This window comes from Hoplias malabaricus, chromosome 8 (genome assembly GCF_029633855.1).
Source record: "Hoplias malabaricus isolate fHopMal1 chromosome 8, fHopMal1.hap1, whole genome shotgun sequence".
In the NCBI taxonomy this organism is placed as follows: domain Eukaryota; kingdom Metazoa; phylum Chordata; class Actinopteri; order Characiformes; family Erythrinidae; genus Hoplias; species Hoplias malabaricus.
Window position 1 is genome coordinate 10,567,648 of NC_089807.1, and position 21,325 is coordinate 10,588,972.

The 21,325-nt window shown below is 42.2% G+C and overlaps 1 protein-coding gene across 1 annotated transcript in view; it reads right to left on the reverse strand.

Annotated features, from left to right (window-relative positions):
* Window positions 1–21,325, reverse strand: part of vcla (vinculin a) — a 58,875-nt gene that overhangs the window by 9,431 nt on the left and 28,119 nt on the right. Inside the window, exons 4-16 of the mRNA XM_066678183.1 lie at window positions 20,429–20,537; window positions 19,899–20,021; window positions 18,673–18,833; window positions 13,789–13,879; window positions 12,160–12,307; window positions 10,741–10,894; window positions 6,751–6,926; window positions 6,035–6,225; window positions 4,548–4,747; window positions 2,738–2,866; window positions 2,403–2,552; window positions 2,014–2,122; window positions 825–1,127 (exon numbers count right to left, since the gene is read on the reverse strand). Coding sequence (XP_066534280.1) covers window positions 825–1,127; window positions 2,014–2,122; window positions 2,403–2,552; window positions 2,738–2,866; window positions 4,548–4,747; window positions 6,035–6,225; window positions 6,751–6,926; window positions 10,741–10,894; window positions 12,160–12,307; window positions 13,789–13,879; window positions 18,673–18,833; window positions 19,899–20,021; window positions 20,429–20,537 — 2,044 coding nt within the window. The remainder of the gene's footprint in view (window positions 1–824; window positions 1,128–2,013; window positions 2,123–2,402; window positions 2,553–2,737; window positions 2,867–4,547; window positions 4,748–6,034; window positions 6,226–6,750; window positions 6,927–10,740; window positions 10,895–12,159; window positions 12,308–13,788; window positions 13,880–18,672; window positions 18,834–19,898; window positions 20,022–20,428; window positions 20,538–21,325) is intronic.

The following is a 21,325-nucleotide window of genomic DNA, read 5'->3' on the forward strand; positions in this document are numbered from 1 at the left end:
TTTAAAATCAAATCGACTTGCAGAAAGTAATTCAAAGCCAAACTTGACTTGTCATGAGTTAAAATAAATAGTCGTCCTAATTGGATTTAACTTTAAAAATGTTAAAGCAGCGTTTAAACTCACGTTTATGAGTTGAAGCTGGTGAAGTTTTTTACAGTGCAGTTAATGCACATGCATCTGTTATTGTAGCCTATAAATCCTACATTTAGTCACTGTTGAACACACCACTGTATCTCCAGAACAGCTGTGGAAAACATTCTTTACTTTCTATATAAAATAATGTATAGAGATTTCAAGTAATTGTAGACTATTTCATTCATTCATTATCTGTAAGCGCTTATCCAATTCAGGGTCGCGGTGGGTCCAGAGCCTACCTGGAATCATTGGGCGCAAGGCGGGAATACACCCTGGAGGGGGCGCCAGTCCTTCACAGGGCAACACACACATTCACACCTACGGACACTTTCAAGTCGCCAATCCACCTACCAACGTGTGTTTTTGGACTGTGTGAGGAAACCGGAGCACCCGGAGGAAACCCACGCGGACACGGGGAGAAAACACCAACTCCTCACAGTCACCTGGAGTGGGAATCGAACCCACAACCTCCAGGCCCCTGGAGCTGTGTGACTACGACACTACCTGTTGCGCCACCGTGCCGCCTGTAGACTATTTCCATTGGCCCAATTTTCATAAAATTGTTACACAATTTAAAGAGCAGCTGCTGATATAATTCATGGTGAATATGTAAAGAAAAACATGGAGGTACAAGGTTTTGTTCTGGCAGTCTCAAGGCATTTTATGTTTTTTTTTAATAATATATATACCTGGATCCTGAATGTTTCCTGCCACAGCCTTGGCGTCCATAACCATAGGTGAAATGGTTTTGCTCAGTTCATCTGAGGCTGCTTTCACCATCTCCCTGAACTTGGGGTCTTCAGAGTTCTCCACCTCCCTCTTAGCCACCAGCAACACACGGTTAGCCCGCCTGGCGATGCTAGTGGCACCGGCAACCAGCAGCTGGGGCTGGACGTTCGCCATAGCAACACGGCACTTATCAATGTCTTTCTTAATGGCCTCTTCTGAAGCATCCAGAAGGGACTTTGTGTCAATAGCTTCATCTACCAAACCTGTCACAGGAGGCAGAGATACAGTTTATAGTTAAATACCTTTTTACAACAACTTCTCTTTAGCCAATCTCCACAAACTCTTCATTTCACTTCAGTTAATGTGACTATTAGTAATGCTCCATTATTCAGTATTATGCATATTTATTGTGACAAATTTAAAGTATTTATTTCAACAGTAATTGTGTTCCTGCCTGTACAAGGATTATTCTAAATGAAGATAAAAGCAAATAAACATACAGAGGCCCTAGAATGATTTACACTGATCAACCATAACATTATGTCCACTTCCTTGTTTCTAACCTCACTGTCCATTCAGGACCACTTTGCAGTTTTATAATTACAGATTATTGTCCATTTGTCCACAGTTGAGCTGAGAGAATGTACAGTGAGTGTAGAAACAAGGAGGTGGCCATAAAGTTATGGTTGATCATTGTAATATTTAACTTACATTATAGAAAAATGATTTTAGCCCAACATCTAACTCTAGACTCTTCAAAATTAAGAAATCCTGGAAAAGAATTCTAACCAGATTTCACTAAGCCTAGGTACAAACCAAGGCCCAAAAAAATTACTCAAAAATAACAGAATAAAAAGAACCCTAAACACAGACTAATTTCAAAGAGTAAACTACAGTCTTAAAAGGACACTAGGTAAGATTTGGTATTTTTGCTCCTGGGCTCCCCCTAGAGTTACAGAGCGTAATTCATTCTCAGAACTGTCCTGAAATTAAGGGGGAAGGAGGGGGCCCTTGGTTTGACACTTAGCTTGCTAACATAATAAATGTCATGTATTTTTAAACACGGAACTAACGTCCAAATATTTTTTGAGGGCCACATCAGGTGCAGTGCTCTGTACAGTATGTTAAACATGGGAACCAGAAGAATACCAGTCATTTTCTCAATGTTATCAATCCATTGATTTTTCATGGTCTCAAAATGTTCATAAGCTGCCTGGTTGCCAGGGTTCTTCAGCAGAATCCGCGCAGCAGAGGTGACCTGTGCAGGACAATACAATAGTGAATCACATTTCAGTAGCATACTCCCACATAAGTCAAGCATCAACACAGTGCTCCATGAACTTTACACTTAAGGAGATCTTGTATTATTCTTGATATATTACATTTTATTACAGAAATGGTCTTTTATGGGTGGCACTGTGGTGCAGCAGGTAGTCATAGTCAAACAGCTCCAACACTGTTTATCTGTTTTTCATGTTTGAACAAATGTACCCTTGTTGCCTTGATTAATGTCTATTTTCATGGTCTGATTTTCACACCTGAGGTGTTAACTCTCTGGAAGACTTCACTGCCGCCTGGATTCCTTCCACTGTGCTCTTGTTGGCCGTCCCCACAGCTGCAGCTTTCTCTGCTGTGGCCCCCAGCCTGTTGGCATGGTTCTCAAAATTAGATGCTCTTTCTTCAAAGACCTGGGACAGTAACAAACAAAGAGAGAAGCTCTGCAATTACAGTGCGTCCTACTGATTCTCCCGCTGTCTGTTATTAATAGGTCCTTGATTACAATACTAAATGTTTATATTATTATTACACATCTCCCATATGCCTCAGTGTCCCTCCCCGACTTAGTCATGTGCAGTTAATTTGCACAACAGACCTCTTCCCGGTTCGGTGCCTCGAGGGGTGCCGTAGCTGCCACAGCCAGAAGCTTGATGGGAGTTGTTGTATCACTGAATACATCAGAGACCTCCTGCGTCATCGCCTCCTGCATTTTTGCCTTCAAATCCTGAAAGAAGAAGAAGAGGGTAAAACTGGCCAAAACTATCCTCGGTCGGACTAGAACTTAAAATTTCCTGGTCTATGTATAACCTTAAAAATACCTGAAAAAACTGAAATTTAGACTCAAAATGAGACGAATATCACCTAGCATGTCTTATCACCATAGCAACTATAATTAATTAGGAGATATTATTCTCTTTTTAAAACTTTTAAAACAAAAACAAAAACAAAATGATGAATTTCAAATATCAACAATGTGACCAATGATAAAGTGTTGCCAATGTAGTCAACAGTGGTGTTGAGTCTGGGTTCAGTCTGAAGGCCACTAATGAGCAGTCTCGGTTTATTGACTATGGCTTGTCTCAGATCAAAGTGGACTCAGGAATTGTTTCTGAGACCAGCCAAGTGCAGGGCCTTTGTTAGAGGTTTTTGTAAATAACTTTTTTTTCTGTCATTACTGAAAATCAACGATATATGATATAAATAACAAAAACGTTCAACATGAATAAACAGCCCTTGCTCTGCCTGGTTAAATACGCTGCACAGGGATTGGCTAACAAGCTTAAACCAGTCACTGCTTTTTCTCGTTGAGTCACTAATCAATAAACACACTTTATTTTGAAATGTGTAAGATTAACCAATTTGTGCATTTTCACCCTCTTTTTACATTACTATTCCTGCAAAATCTGGAATTAGTTCAGTTCTGTGGTAACCGCTGTAAACCTCTATGCAGAACTTTTCTAAACAAAATCAATTCAACTTTTCAATAAGAGAATTAAAGAACCACAAATTCCCCCAGACATTTGGAAAAACACAAGACTATAAAGTTCATTCATTCATTCATTATCTGTAACCCTTATCCAGTTCAGGGTCGCGGTGGGTCCAGAGCCTACCTGGAATCATTGGGCGCAAGGTGGGAATACACCCTGGAGGGGGCGCCAGTCCTTCACAGGGCAACACACACATTCACACACTCACACCTACGGACACTTTTGAATCGCCAATCCACCTACCAACGTGTGTTTTTGGACCGTGGGAGGGAACCGGAGCACCCGGAAGAAACCCACACAGACACAGAGAGAACACACCACACTCCTCACAGACAGTCACCCGGAGCGGGACTCAAACCCACAACTTCCAGGTCCCTGGAGCTGTGTGACGGCGACACTCCCTGCTGCGCCACCGCCCTAATAAACATTCAAGGAACTACAAATTATTTCCAATTTTTCAATTTTTATATTCTGAAAAACTGTTAATTTCCACACTGACCCAGTCTCTGCTCTAACAATCTTGAATACAACACCAGTCGCCAAGGTAACACAGAGTAAATAAAACTAAATGGAATTTTGTGTTAACAAAATGTTAGAGGCAAAATGTAACAGTAAAAAAATATACCATAATACAACTATGTCACTATGAACCTCAAAATATATGTAAACCTTGCAATTATACTTAATTATTTACAAACTTGTAAATAGCAGCTCTAGCCTGTATGGTTGGACAGTAATAAAAGGACGCTGTATCTAACGCAGCCAGAAGATGGCGCTGCGGGATCAGGAAGTTAAACAAAGCTCAGCTGACGTTTACAAGCGTTGTTTTGTCATCGATGAAACTTTGTGCCGGTTCACCACTGTGACCTTTCACCATTAAAATGCTCTATTAAAGCAGAGTCAGGTAATATCTCTTACTTTAAGGGCATCCAGGAGCTGGGCAGCCACAGCTCGGGCCTGTGGACTCTCTCCTTCCCCTCTGGCCGCTAGATCAGCCAGCTGCATCATGAGCTGCTCAGCTCGGTCACACTTGGCCAGGAGCTCCTGCCTGTACGGCCCCGGCAGAGAGTTCGCCAGCCTCCTGCCCTCAGCAATCAGCCCCCTGATAGCAGCCTGACCTGGGGACACACACAGATACGGTCATATGTTCAGTTTACGTTACACGTGGTAATGATTTTCACAGTTAAAACAGGGACACGGTGTCTTTGATGCAAAGCATGAATTACAAGCCATTTCCACGGAGGGGCTTGTACATTATGTTTTTTCCCCCCACCAATATGTTAAATTCAGCAACAAAACAATGAACAATAATTCAGCATTAGTTTATGTCACAGAACAAAATAATGTTTTACATAATATATATATTCAATTAATTATAATTACACCTTAAAAGTTTTAGAAAATCATTTAAAAAGAAGACAACACGCCTTCTTCTCTGCATTTAACCCATCCGTGGCAGTGAACACACAAACACACAACACACAGACCTTAAGCCCACAGCTGCCCCCAAGAATATTTCCTCATGTTGTTATTATTATTAAAGATGTGGCCTTATTTTCACCTACTCTCATAAACTGTAGTGTCACTACATCAGAAGGCTATTATAGACTTGAAGGCTCCATAGGAGTTAACATATCAATTCTATACAGTGTCTTTGGAATGTGAAAGCTTAAATATAGTCCGGCAGCCATGCTAAATGGAATGTCTTTACGGCTAGCAAATAAATCTCCACATTTCTCATGGTCAGCTCTACAGGAGATCATTACTTGGAAACAAGAGGCCGTTTTTGAGTTTCATGTTTCTAGCCACCTCAAAAATAAATAATAGATATTTAAAGTGAAAGTGTGTAGAGTGGTTGTGTAGAAATAGAAGGGCATTGCCTGTGGAGCTCAATTCAAGTTACATAACCTTCCTTGGCACCTCTATAATTATATGTTGTGGAGGGTTGAGGGTTTAGGCCACGGTTTACATACAAGAGAGTCAGGCAGTAATGCATTTTACTATGAATAGTACGTGAGACAGTAGTTAACTGTTTAGAGAACTGTCAAACTGGGACTGCCCACAGCGGGGACTAAAGAATTAACTATCCGTCAGCATCTGTTTATATCCCTGCCCACCAGAGGTCCAGAGGCGAAGTGCTTGGGCTTGGTTACATACACATGGATAAGTCACTTGATATGCCAGTGTTGTCCTCTGGGGCATGTAAATAGCCTCAAATGATTGGCCTTTCATTAGAGTCCAGCTGGCCAACTATTACACTTTCACAAACACACACACACATCTACCAAAGTATTGTTATGCAGCCTCTGGTTGACCCTGATTAGACTGTCCCTTTAAAAAATAGGATCTCTTTCCTTTATTATTTGTATAAGGCTTACAGGAATCACTTTAATACGAGCGCTCACCCACTCCACGATCATCCACACTGGGGTTGTTGATCCAGCGCATGGCTTGCTCCATCTTTCCCTCCAGGGTCACAGCAGCCTTGGCTGGTCGCATGTTGGCCACAGCGCGGTTGGTCTTGGCCTGCAGGTTTTGCAAAGCGGTTCCAATCTGCTTGGCCAGCGCTCTGGCCTCTGGAGTGTCCCCTTTGCCCCTGAGAGTCGGACAAGAGCAAATAATACATTTAACATCAACTGAGAGGACATAAGCCAGAAATGGCACAGGATAAAACACAGAAAACTCCATGATACTGCCAGATACGGTTCAGAAACATGCTGGTGACTGTGTGATGTGAAGTGGGATGTAAATAAGTCATTAAGAGTGGTGCACATTTCAGTGATAATGTCATCAATGCAAATGCTGATGTCTTATTAACTGAGACATACCTGTTATTTTAAATGCAATTTGCATAATGGGCTTATAATGGGAATCTGAAACCAAGGAGTTTTGCACAATATCGTTTTTGTTTGTTGGCTTTTAAAGGCACTAAACTCCATGAATATCTAGTTCCTCCACAGAACTAACAGTCCTTTACTTACATGTTAATGCTTTAATACAGTTCATGCAGTCTATTGTTTTGGCCTAAGCTGCCTTTACCATCTTAAGCAGTGTTAATAAAGAATAATCAGTAGAAAGGAAACCTAAGTTTGCGAGAATAAAACAATTCTGCAGCACATACAGACGGCGAAGTTCAACGAGCTTAGCAGTAAGGCCAGCGATCTCTCCAATGGAGCGTAGAATGTCATCTCTCTCTTTGGGGTCCTCACACAGGTCAGCGATGCGCTTGGCCTCAGCCAGCAGAGCTCGGATGTTCTCCTCTCCTTCAGGACCACCGTGAGGATCAGCCAGCCAGCTCTGTACAAACACAGAGAGCTCACACATCAGCCACATGAAACAACACACCACCACGGTGCTTCAGCATGTGGCATCCCACTGTTATCCCACTGTACACACAGACCATGTGATGGCCTGTTTATAGTGCTGTTAGCCCTAGCAAAACCACTCCATCAATGATTGGTTATCCATTAAACATGAGATCATACAATGTTTTCATACCTTTATGCTTCATAGAATACATAAGAGACGACACAACAGATCACGTTACTTTGGGCTTGGCACCGAACTGTTGCCGGTTTGTTTCCCAGGACGGTGCCAAGGATGTGTGTTCACTGCCCCTAATCACTAGTGTGTGTGTGTGTGTTCACTGCCACTGATGGGTTAAATGCAAAGATCAAATTTCATTGTATGGTTGCCCAGTAATCATGGAGTGTCACTATTGCTTACTGCTCCTGTCATTGATAGGGCTTGTCCAACACTTTTGACAGCTCACAACTCCTGTGACATTAAGTTTGTGTTTGCCAGCTCTGATGTGAAGTTGGCATATTATCTGTGTACATTCAAGATTGCTTTCTAAAGTTCTATTGTGTCATGGCACTTTTGGATACAAATAGACAGACCCTGTAGTTTAGTTCATGTCACTGTGACATTCATTTTATATTCTGACAATGATCTCTACATGTAGCCAGTTTAACAAAAGTGATGATTTTCTGAAGCCCTTGGGAGAAATTAGCTCTACTCTTCTGTCACTGTGATATGCACAAGTTTCAAAGTCAGTGATTACGTAATTTCTTACTTACCTACATTCATATACACTTCTGTAGAGCCCCAAATCAATTTACTTTCTTTAGGACATTAGGGAAGTTGCCTCAACCATCCACTTGGATAATGTGACGTCAGCCAAGCCATTACAATATGCTCAGCGAATTACATGGTAGGAGACACAGTCACAAGCAGTAACCCTATCTACATTCATTCATTTATTATCTGTAAGCGCTTATCCGGTTCAGGGTCACGGTGGGTCCAGAGCCTACCTGGAATCATTGGGCGCAAGGCGGGAATACACCCTGGAGGGGGCGCCAGTCCTTCACAGGGCAACACACACATTCACACCTACGGACACTTTCGAGTCGCCAATCCACCTACCAACGTGTGTTTTTGGACTGGGGGAGGAAACCGGAGCACCCGGAGGAAACCCATGCAGACACAGAGAGAACACACCAACTCCTCACAGACAGTCACCCGGAGCGGGAATTGAACCCACAACCTCCAGGTCTCTGGAGCTGTGTGATTGCGACACTACCTGCTGCGCCACCGTGCCGCCCCCCCATTTATTACATCTGTGTTCTTTTATTTTTTTTAGATTTTGGATCCTGGAAGTAACCCATGAAACACAAAACAACAACAAAACCCAGGAACCCAGGAACCCAGGACCCTGGGACAGTTTGGTGGAGACTACAGGTGTTGATGAGTTGTGCTTCCTTGTCGAAATGTTCCACGGTGTACTTTTATACGTACAGTTGTTTAAGTGAAATAGTAGGTAAGCTAAATGTAGTGTATCAGGAGATGCTGCCTACAGAAATATAATTATTTATATATTATAAGATGACTACGGTGATAAGAAATTATTTTACACTTTTTTACATTTAATTCGCTGTGTACAGTTTTGGAACACTCAAGCAAATAATAACAGTGAACTATGATTGTGTTATGCACCAGAGAAATACATTTAACATGAAAAAAACCCATGAAAACATTAAAGATTTTGGTCTGAGTATGCGCAGAGCGGCAAAGTAGACAAAGTAGCACAACTCGTCAGAACACTGGCAGTGCCACCTGCAGCGCCACCACACCACTCAATGTATTATAATGACTAATCCCAGTCTCAAAAAAAGACATCAGCTGACACAGGAGATGTCAAAAAATAGGGTTGTAATAAATTATTTAATGTAATAAATGTTTTATTAAACTTTTATGTATTTGTCCCATAATAAAATGCATAATATCAATCAATCAATTCAGTTAAAACATCACTCTCGGATGGATGCATTGATGCCTTCAGCCCAGATATGTTATTTGAGACTAAACAGAGGGCCGGAAAGTACCAAGCCCTAACTAGAGGAAAATAAATCACATCTCACTAATCTGCACCACTCCAGGCGTTCACTGCAGGGAGGAATCTCTCCTTGGTATCTGTGAGGTTCCCTCTCTTTGTGATTGAGATTGATGTGTTCATGGTGCCATTTTTAGTCATATTGTTATTCAGTGTGAAGTGTATTACATAATGCTATACTCTGCTGCATTTCTGAAGCCATGCTGTTTTTCTGCTGTGGTTTGATGGGAGTACAACATGACGCCTCAAACATAAATCTTCTGCTGCATTGTCTCCCACCCTCCGGATACTCGTAGATCATAAAGAAGGCAAATTAAATAACATTCCATAATGGCCTGTCAACACTGATTACCATTTGGAGGATGATCAGTTTGCAATCACTCGGCAAAAAAACAGCCTTTCTGTGTCCTCCAAGATCGACTGAAATCTCTTCAAGGCACTCTTGGTTCATGTTAAATTCATTCATTCATAGTCTGTAGCCACTTATCCAGTTCAGGGTCGCAGTGGGTCCGGAGCCTACCCAGAATCATTGGGTGCAAGGCAGGGACACACCCTGGAGGGGGCGCCAGTCCTTCACAGGGTGATACACACTCACCCATTCACTCACACACTCCTTATATATATACACCTTTGAACACGTTTTAGTCTCCAATCCACCTGGAGTGGCAATAGGAGGAAACTGGAGCACCCGGAGGAAACCCACGCAGACACGGGGAGAACACACCAAACTCCTCACAGACAGTCTCCCGGAGCGGGACTCGAACCCACAACCTCCAGGTCCAAGGAGCTGTGTGACTGTGACACTACCTGCTGCACCACCGTGCCACCGCAAAGAGAATATTCCCATATAAAATATTAGCCTCTATTTCCAGAGGAATCGTCTTTTCTGCAAAATTGTCTGTCCACTGTCCTGCCTGACACTGAGGGAAGACTGGCCTGGGTCTCCTGCTATTCAAAGCAGACCGTTACTGATATAGACCACTATTGTGTTTATATCAGTAACCCAGAATATAACAACACTAAAGCGCAGCAGGTAGTGTCGCAGTCACACAGCACCTGGAGGTTGTAGGTTCGATTCTCACTCTGGGTGACTGTGAGTAGTTGGTGTGTTCTCCCTGTGTCCGCGTGGGTTTCGTCCGGGTGCTCTGGTTTCCTCCCACAGTCCAAAAACACACATTGGTAGGTGGATTCTAAAGTGTCCGTAGGTGTGTGTGTGTGTATGTGTTGCCCTGTGAAGGACTGGCGCCCCCTCCAGGGTGTATTCCCGCCTTGCGCCCAATGATTCCAGGTAGGCTCTGGACCCACCGCGACCCTGAAGTGGATAAGCAGTTACAGATAATGAATGAATGAATAACAACACTGAATAGTTACATACTATTACTGCTGGACTTATGTGAAGTTTTTTTCTAACAATATCAGTGCTATACAAATAAAATTGTATTCAATAATATTTGGTATTTTGCATTAAAAAATAATCAGATTAGATTTTGCTTTATTCAAGTCAATCCCTGGCTACTGAACTAGTGACTTTCACATTGAAGTAATAATTATCAAATCACAGAATAAAAACCACACCCCATTCCCTCAGCACCAGAAAATATTTTGCCTCTCACTGGAAAAAAACCCCCACAGCTAATCTGTTCCTGTTTTTGAGGCTTGTTAATCCATAGTTTGTCACAGTGGCATAGGGTGTTTCTCTACAAGCAGAGTCACTCTCACCTGTGCCGCATCTATTCTCTTAGCAATGGCCTGCTTAGCGTTGGTTAGGATCTCCAGTTTTCGAGCAGCATTTTCCACTTTGCCCACCAAGATGTCCAGCCCCTGTGCCACCTGCTGGGATTTCTGCATGCCCATGGCTGTAGGTCCCTGACCTCTGCAAAAAACAGCAGAGACAATGCTGTTTACATTCAAGATTCAACTGTCACACTGGATATAAACAGTTTATTAAGTCCTCAAATTGTAAACAAACTCAAGTGTCAATAACTCAGCCAAGTGTCAATAACGCTAGGCTTAAAGGTAGGATTAGGGCCAGGGTAAAGGTTCTGGTTTGGATTACGTTTGGGCATGAGGTCAAGAAAAAGTAAATTGAGCATTGGCACTGCAACCACAGCACCCCATCTAACAGCCATCAGGCACAAAATCATTCTCAAATTAAAGGATATCTGTTTCAAGTAACACCTGAGTGAGGTACACGACTACCCTTATTTTACAAACATATACAGTGTAGAGTGTGTGTGTGTGTGTGTGTGTGTGTGGAATCTGTGCTTGTGGAATATGTGCAGGCAGTGGTCTGAAGTGATGGCTGATTAACCAGCGCTCAGCCTTTAATCTGCTTTACTTCAGTCCCTCTAATGAAGCCAGGGCTTCGCCTCTGATCTCATGGCTATCATTTTCACTTTCTGAAGCTCAACTGGCATACACATACATACAAACACACACACACACACACACACATGTACCAGTACTTTCAGCATTGCAAAAGAGCAAATTCTGTTGAGAATTGTATTGTTTACATACATACAATGTCTAAAGCTTGGCTAGGGTTAGGGTTAGGTTCTACCACTTAACTCTACCACTTCATTTCGCCCAGGGGTCGGGGTTTCCCAATTCTTGTTGGGAAAGAACCAAGGGGTGGGGCTATATACACCTTGAGTTTTTTTAGATGCACACTTAAAAAAAAAATAAAAAATACAAAAAGCCACAAAAAATCAGTGTTTTCTCCTTTTAAAACTAGGTTAAATTTGTATTACCTTAATTTAATTTATAGGAAAAGATTCAAAAACAAAATGGGACCCATAAATTTGAGAATATCTGGAGTGTCTGTATTTGATTATTGAAAATTATAAACCATAAAAAAGACATAGAAACATTGTTTCCTTTGTATGGTGATAATCATTAACAGTGCACTCTCTGTGTTATGACTATGTTGTTTTCAGGCCGCAAAAATAGAGAGGCAATGTGTTAAGAGTCTGTAGACCCAGCCTGTGTCATATAACTTAGCTGACTTGCTGTGTTGACCAAAAACGGCTTCCAAAATGTGCCAGTGCCACAATGTCTCAGTTCTAACACTTCTCTGTTTCTGTGACCAGAGGTTTGTATGGAGATCTGGTTCTGCAGTGAGTCCACCCAAGTCAGTACCTGGCACGGATATCTGACACCTGATCTGTCATCTGGCCTAGAGTTTTGGCCGTTCCCAGGATCTCCCTTCGCTCCTTCCCTGCACATAGTTCTCCCACCTTCCCCGCTTCGTCCAGGATCTGACGCAAAGCGTGTTCACCAGCAGATCCTGCACAAGCACAAATAGAAATACATCACTTAATAGACTCAACACTCAATAAAAACCACACTGCTCTACACAACCTGACTCGGCACGGCTCGGCTCGCTTAAAGTGTGTCGCCTTTTCCACTGGCATCGCTCCTCGCAAAATGGAGCCAGTGATGTCGAAAACCCCATCTTTAACAGGAATCACTGGCTTTGAAAACCACATCAACACCAGCAGTAAAGTTAGGCGCTGTTTACTCATTGTGTATTGTTTTGTATTTTGGACTAAACATGGATCCGCACACCAGTTCTCACAGATCAGTTTTACTCGTGGCACATTCGGCTTTCGCTGGAAATTTTCGTCTGCCATCGGTAGCACATATACACCGAGTAGCACATAAACCTCTTCAGAACACCTCGAGGTAATGTTACGAGCTGCTCATGTGAGTCCAATAAAAAATAAATGTGAAAGCTGCTGTCATTTAAGAGGTTTTACAATGGTGAATTTGAATGAGCTCTGCATTTAGTGGTGATTGACATGGCTCTGGCCAATCAGAGCTCTGCAGGGTTTACCTGTCACCATTGTCAACCTACTCAGCACGGTTGGAACCCGGGTGGAGATGGGACTGAAAACTTACCCGGTTCTAGGACGAGGACTAGATTTGGCCAGTGGAAAAGCAAAAGAGCCACGCCGAGTCGAGTAGGTTCCATGCGCTGGAAAAGCGCCATTACTTAAGACTCAATATTCACACGTCGTCTTTATTCAGAAAAACAGCATTAGGTTACTTGCCAATCAATGCCAAAATCTCAATTTACAAACGTATGTAGTGAATGTTAACTTGATCTATTACCTAAACTCCCCTGATCAGACAAGGGAGGTCAAGACCTTTAATATTAACAGACACCCACAGTGCTTGGGAAATAGTCAGTCTGATAAATAGCTAAAATAAAAATGCAAATTTGATCATTTTTACTACTCTATAACAACTGTTTTATTATATTTAGATTGTGAACTATTAACTAGACAACCATTCACATGTGAACATGGAGAAATTCAAGAGAAACTCCAGAGTATCGAGTCCAGCGATGCCTCGGTGTGGTGCTTGCACACATGCAGCGCACAGCAGGACATTTACTGTGTCAGGCATGTTTTCAAAGAGAGAAATTTTCCACATGCTTTAGGCATGGGTCAGCACCTCCGCAGTGCGTGCAGGAAACAGACCTGAATATTCACACTTGCACTCTTTTTGATTTTACTAGAGCACTAGCAGAACAAAAGTCTGCCTAAAATCCTGGACAAATTTGTGTTTGCATACAGCTCCTCTGGGTAACTCTGGAACATTCCTGCTTTTCCATAATAATATTGGCTAATGGGCTTATATGACACTTTAGATTTCATTCTGTACTGGTTTGGGAAACATATGTTTAAGTCACATGGCTCATAACCGCTAGGGTCATTTAATCCTCTGTCTGAAAGGAGTCTGTAAGTTGGCATGCTTTTGTACCAGGTAGAGCAGTAGGATCTTTGAGCCAGGCTTTAGCCAGATTCATCTTTGACTCAATCAGGGCCAGCGCTCTCTTCATGGCTTCAGTGTCCTTCAGAGAGAGAGAGAGAGAGAGCGAGAGAGAGAGAGAACAAGAGTAGAAAAAGTAACACAAAACTAAATATCTCAAGGTTATTTTATCAGCACCAATGAACTACAGTCAGACCCTGGTTGTTATTGCAGAATTATTAATAATATTACTATTAGTAGTAGTAGTAGTAAGCAGTTTGTGTGTATGGGTGTTGTGCTAGTGGGAAAGAGGATGCTGGTGGGGAGTGGCTTTGCAGTGCTAGGTGACCCTGACAATGAAGGACAGAGAACTAGCGAGTGAGCATACACACACACATACATACGAACACACACACACACACACACACACACACACACACACACACACACACACACACACACACACAGGTGGTGGGGGCCACATAATCACCACTTCACACTCCATTGCTCCCACTCACACATTTAGAGGAAATTTCTGGTTGGTCTGGCTCTCTGCCTCTGGCTCTATATTCCCTGCTGCACTCAACACTCTGAAGCATTAACACACACACACACACAAGGTGTGCAATCATTTGACCTTAAGCATCCACGTTTGTTTTTATCCACTGTATGAAAAACAATAAAGACACAGGTGAAAACTACAAAACTACATTAAAACTTCATTTGTATCAGATACATTCAGCTCTTTCTATTAATTGTAATTATTTCACATGTTTTGATGGGGCTGCTAGATAAACAGTATATGAGTCAATGTCAGTATTAGTTTCAGTCAGATTTTAACAGGCAGAATTTGGCAAATGTGAAAATGCAAAATTTAATTCAGTGCTTCTAGTAAAGTCAAGTTGTCCACTTCTTATTCCTCAATATGTTATATTATTATTATTATTATTATTATTATTATTATTATTATTATTATTATTATTATTATTATTATTATTACTATTATTATTAATTACACGAATTTCTTATTACATTTGAGAGTAAACTATTAAAGAAAAGGTGATCAGCTGAGTCTGGCCATCATTCAGTAAGAATGAATTACATCCTCTATGTCCACCGCCTGTATTTTTTCCTGTATCCAGTAACAGCTGCATTCAAAGCCACAGGAGAGTTGAGATCACATTATTTGTGAGCTGACGAGTCATTTCCGTTCATCTGATTATTAGCTGGAGTCAGCTTGGAGTTGGGTTGCGTTTGGGAATCGCAGAGTCCAGTAGGAAGCATCACAGAGCATTAATACCAAAATACATCATCATAAATCAGCTCTGCTGCAGGAACACACAGCCTCCAGCATGCACACTTGCACTACACACACTGAACACAGTACTGACCACCCACACATGAACACAAACAAACACACATATGCAATACACACACACACACACACAGAGGCTTGTTTTATTGACTTCATAGGACACCGCATCCACTCATTTCATGGATACTTAGCCTAATGGCCTTCCACATCTCTTCACCTAGGAATGTAATATTCTACATCATAGAACTTGATTCTTGTCCCCATAATGTAGACACACCCCATATAAATTGTTTCTAAAAGATCATGGTCCCCACAACATGATATAAACCTAGCCCACTCTCATACACATTCCTGCTCCAACTCACTCTCATGCAGTCTCACACCTTCTCACACACATTCTCTCTCTCTTTCTCTCTCTCTCTCTCTCTCACACACACACACACACACACAGACACTCTCCTACACATTCTCGCACACTCTCTCGCGCAGTCTCTCACGCAGTCTCACACAGAGAATTTGTCTATAAACCCCGAGCTGAACAGAGCAGTGTTCTGAGGAAGGCTGATCATTATTTTATGTTGTGTTTAGAGAACACTTTGAACACCCACTCCCTGAATATAGAACAGGTTTCTGCTATATCCTGAAGACACACATGAGAGTTTACCTTTCCCACGTGTCATCAGCTGTGTGTGTGTATGTTTCTCTGTGCAATATAAAAAAGCAGGTGGGGAAAAGATGCAAATAAACGCTCACTCGGAGCCAAATTGTTTTATTGTAGCAAGATGTCAACTGGGATTACTTTTTAAAGATCATCTCAGGTAGAAACTGCATAACTCTGGCACCCTCTGGTGATGTTTTGGTGAATGTCTAAATGACAGTAAGTACACAGTCATCTACAGAGTACACACCCTGCACCTTTATAATGTACTGTTTCCTTGCTGAATTATGAGGTGCTATGGTGGAGAGACAGTGATAGAGCACTTGGGCTGTGGGTCTGGGGATCCGCCCATGCCTCAGGTTTCTGTGTGTGTGGAGTTTGGTGTGTTGGTGTCTCGGCTATTTTTCCGCAGTACTATAAAACAGCTAGATATTATTTACGTATGGGAAACTGAGCATATTTGCTTTTGACCATGTGCCTACACTTTCATTTTAAACAGAAGAGTCTCACAAAGTCTTGATGTGTCAGATAAACCTTTCAGGGCTACAGGTTTATCAGGAAAAACAACATTCATTTCAGATTGAACCACACACTCTGAATGGACTTATGTCAAACAGTCATAGAGACAGAGAACGAGAGCTAGACTGGCAACAGCTTAGACAGAAAGAAGTCACTAAGTGTGGGGAGAAGCTACGAAGAGACAGGACAAGAGAGGGAATGGGTTAAAAAGGAGACACTAAACAGAGGCTAAAAGAGAGAATAATCATGGCATTCAAAAAGGGCAATGCAAAGGAAAAGCACAGAGATAGACAGATAAGTCCTGCTGTTATCTCCTCCTCTTTGGGCTGCTTTTCTGAACTGCAGAACACCGTCCTCCACAGACACCAACATACAGTATGTATGTAAGGACAATCACATGTCCTACATTAAACATACTACTCTCTCACACACACACACACACACGCACGCACACACACGGTATGCAACAGCATGAAAGACTCATCTGCTACATGCTAGAGCATTACAGTGGGAAAGAGGAAGCCTTACCTTCTACAAGGAGGAAAAGAACGGAAGAGTACAGAAAAGAAAGAGAACAAAAAGAAAGAAAATCCCGTGTTTACAACAGGTTACGTCAGGGTCAACAGAAAATTCAGATGAAATTAAAGCATGCTTCAGAAACTGTTTTCAGTGTAGAAAGCACAAAGAAGGACCATGCTCAGGGTAAGAGAAGGGACAACACAGCAAGAAACTGAATTACTTTTATATTCTCTAACTGCATCTCGCTACCACACGACACATATTGGCCATTAGCATTTCCCCATCTGCAACAAAAGTAGCTTCAAAGGCACTCCTAAGTGTTCAGACAGTGCTGTGAAAAGGTATCTGCCCCTCCTGATTACATCTAAAACAGGTAGTTACAACAGGCAATGTGTGTGTGTGTATGTGTGTGTGTGGTAATTATTGCATATTATCATTCAGGGCAATCACTAAAGATGAATGATGAGGGGAGACTAAGCTTTAACCAGAGGGGTCTAGGTGTAACTGCCTCATAGCATTTCTTTCACGAGGTACAGATTAAGCAAAGCTACAAGGAGCTGCTGCCTTTACAAAAAAAAAATTCAAATGTCCATCTACACCTAGATAAACAAAACCACTATTAACTCGTTAAAAAGCATTCAGTTAACATTTCTTCTTTATTTTTGTCTTAAAATGACACTCGCCCTTAGGAAACACAGCACACCTTCGCCCTGCATACATCCATCCATCCATTATCAGTAACCGCTTATCCAGTTCAGGGTCACGGTGGGTCCAGAGCCTACCTGGAATCATTGGGCACCTTCACAGGGCAACACACATTCACTCACACACTCACACTTTTGAGTCACCAATCCACCTACCAATGTGTGTTTTTGGACTGTGGGAGGAAACGCAGACACGGGGAGAACACACCAACTCCTCAACAGTCACCCGGAGCGGGAATTGAACCCACAACCTCCAGGTCCCCGGAGCTGTGTGACTGCGACACTACCTGCTGCGCCACCGTGCCACCCTGCTCCAGCATACAAGGTTTGCATATTCTTTTAGGAAAGCAATACAGACCAATAGCCAACGACGTCAAAAGGAAATGCAGTAACAGCAGCAGCCCCCCCAGGTCCTAGTGCGCCCAAGTTTCATTACATTGTTAATATGGAGACAGAGAACTAAAGAACATTGTGGGGGGCTTCAGTCTAACGATGGCCATGATATTATTGTTATTTTATTGTCATTTTATTCCAAAACATACTCTAAAATTTAAGTAATAACAACGTTACACCGACAATCACTAACATCAAATTCACCATCATTAAATCGTCTAAACCAAAACCCACACATACATTTGGATACGACATTATCCCCAAGAACAAAACAAGCCAATGCACTTGCTTTTACGTTGCTTTTTCCTAATGGAACTCACAATGAATACAGTGACAAAAACAATCTGAGCTGATAATGTGCGTAGATACAAAGTGGCTTAAATCTACGGCTCATGGCTGACTGGAGTATATTTGAGCGTATATGCAAAAATGGAGGAAATAAGGAGAGGCAAATAACTGTTAACAGCACTGTAATTGTAGCATTCTAAACCAGTGTGTGAAATATCAAATATACTTGGTGATTATTTTAGCAGTGTCACTGAACATGCACTTATCTAAACCCTCTGCTATGTCTTTATCTACTTTAGGGCTTGCAATAAGTAAGTAGGAGAATTATGAAATAAGACAAAAGGAGGAAGGCAGATGTAATACAGAGAGAGAAAGAAGTAACACTGGGGGAAGGGAGGGTGGTGGGATGTGCTTTGTGGGTGCATTAAGACACTCTGCTCGTACTGCGCACTACTTGAGTGTACAATGAGGACACGTGTGAAGCAAAGTGGGTGAAATACTTTGTTAGCCCAGGCGTCCTCATCCCAAGAGGTCAGCTGCAGCACACGGATGATTTCATTGATGTCAGCACTCATCTTCTCAAAGGTGTAGTTCCTGTTCTTCAGAGCCTCCTCTACCCCTTGGCTCTTGGCACACTTGGTGGTCACGAAGATCTTTATAGCTGAATAACAGCAAGAACAGAGTTCTGAATTAAAAACTGTTTTTTAAAATAAAATCCGTACTCTACACAGGGGAAGTGGTTGGTTTAGTGCAGTGGGAAAACGCCTGCCTTCTGCTTAGAAGTGGGATGTTTTATTCCCTGCTCAGGTAGGTGCACCATGCTTTTTCTTAATAATACATTTGTTTATGCCCAAATTCTTCCCCAATCATCAGTCTCCAATTATAGCTTTTAAGTTGCATCACACATAGTGGCATCAGCCTCAAGAGGGTGGAGGTGAATATGTATTTCCTCTGAGACATGGGAAGCCAACACACCCTTTCTTTTTGTTAAAATGCCACTGATGCAATGTCGCTGCACTGTTTAACACAATTAAGGACAGTGCGTACTGCTCAGATGTGTCACATCTGCTAACAGACACCTGTGCTAGCTAGCACCATGGGCAGTGATCATGGGAGATGGCCATCCTTCCCACTCAGGAAGTGAGGCCAAATGAGTTCTCTAGGTCCCTCTGCCTCAGACAGCTGAGGAATCATCTAGACTCGAACCTGTGATCTCCAGGATCAATAGCATAGGGTCAATGCTGCTTCACTCATAAATCCTATACACAAAGTATAAACCAAAACTGAAATGATTTCATTTCATACTAGATTTCGAAACATTTCCCATCATGATAACACTGAAAACACTGATTCTTTTGTGATGCGTCTCCATAGACCTTCTCATCCCCTATTTGTACCATGTCATATGCAAATGTTCTGCATGCAGTGACTACTGCAGTGGAGCACTCAAGGTCAAGCTGCATGGAACAGGCAGGATTACTGACATTACAAAGGCTCTCCACTGTTGTTTCAGACCCTCAACTGCCGGTCAAAGCTGCAGATAGTGAGACACTGGAGGGAACAGCTCTCTCTCTTTTCCTTAATGCCAGCAGCTAAATGACTGCAATTATCAACGTTGCCATATCAACAGCTGGAGCATGGCGACAGCTTGCGGCACATTTCTGCTGTGCTCTCCTTCTCCCTCTCTCTCTCTCTCTCTCTCTCTCTCTCTCTCTCTCTCTCTCACCTGATATGAGCACAGGCAGCAGCTCCTTCACTGTGTTCATGGAGTTGATCAGCATCAGTCGGTGCTCCTGGTGTGTCAGCTCCTGCTGCCGCTCGTCAATCATTTTCGCCATTTTTGTCATTCCTAATCATAACAAGAGCGTGTCAGGAAATAGGCATTCAGACGACACAGGGCTCAGATAATTAACAGATAATTCCACTGATTCTGAGGCAAATTTCAGCATCAATTAGCTGTCGAAATGAAAACAAAACCATTCAATGTGATTATATAATATAGAGAAACTTAAGATGTCTTTACACTGGAGGTGACAGGAATCAGAGGCTATCATTTCTACAACACAAACATAACCATTTGCTGTCGACAGCTGCAAAGGAATCTGCACCTCACTTCAGAGGTCTGCTTACCTTCCTCATTATTTAGAAAAATTGTAACTGTATACTTTTTTTCTAGAATGGCGTGGTTCGCATCAGTCCACTCTGAGGAGACATCTCAGTAACTCTACTTTTAATGTGTTGGCTTTAAAAAGGCACCTGGTCCGAGGTTTTTCGTGTACGTGATCAAGTCCTCCATCGTCTCCACAACTTCTGCTACAGTCAGATACTCCAAGATGCCCTTACAGACTCGGATGATTTTGCGCACCTGAAAATAAAGTAGTTTCAGTAGAAAATCATGTTGCAAAATTCTAAAGTATCCCAAAGCAAATTGCCCTCCAGGGCTTAAAAGTTTTACAATAACAAAGCTTCATAATCAGAACAGGTCTGAGACTGTAGATACTTCAAGGAAAAAGAACTCATCTTTACCACCAAAACGGAGCAAACAATATTTACAAAAATACATTTTTTGGTCACAGTTATTCATGTAAAATGCAACTCACACAAGAGGATAAATCCGACTGATTTATAGTCCCCAAAACAATCAGAAATCCTTTAATTTGCTTATTTTTTAATTCATTTCTCACATAAAAATAGTCAGTCAAAGAGCACTGATGCAGAAAGAAAAGCCTCCTGGGTTTAGCCAGAACAACAGACCTATGGCTAACTATATCACGGATACAAGGGCGTTAAAATAAATGCAACCTAAATGAAACCTTTTTCCTTTGAGGCCGGAGGGTCGTCGTTTCAATTCCCAAGACCAGCAAGAAAAAACATTCATTCACGGCTGAAGTGCCCTTGAGCAAGGCACCTAACCCCCAAACTGCCCCCTGGGCGCCGAGGTGGTTGGCAGCCCCCCGCTCCAGTTGTGTGTTCACAGCCCCTGGTGTGTGTGACAAATTGCTCACTAGTGTGTGTTTGTGTGTTCACTGCCAAGAATGGGTCAAATGCAGAGAAGCAATTTCCCCAAGGGGAACAATAAAAGTGTTTTTTTTTCTTCTACTTCCTCTTTTTTGATCTCAGGAATAAAACGTGGGATAATGAGATGAGTGTGGC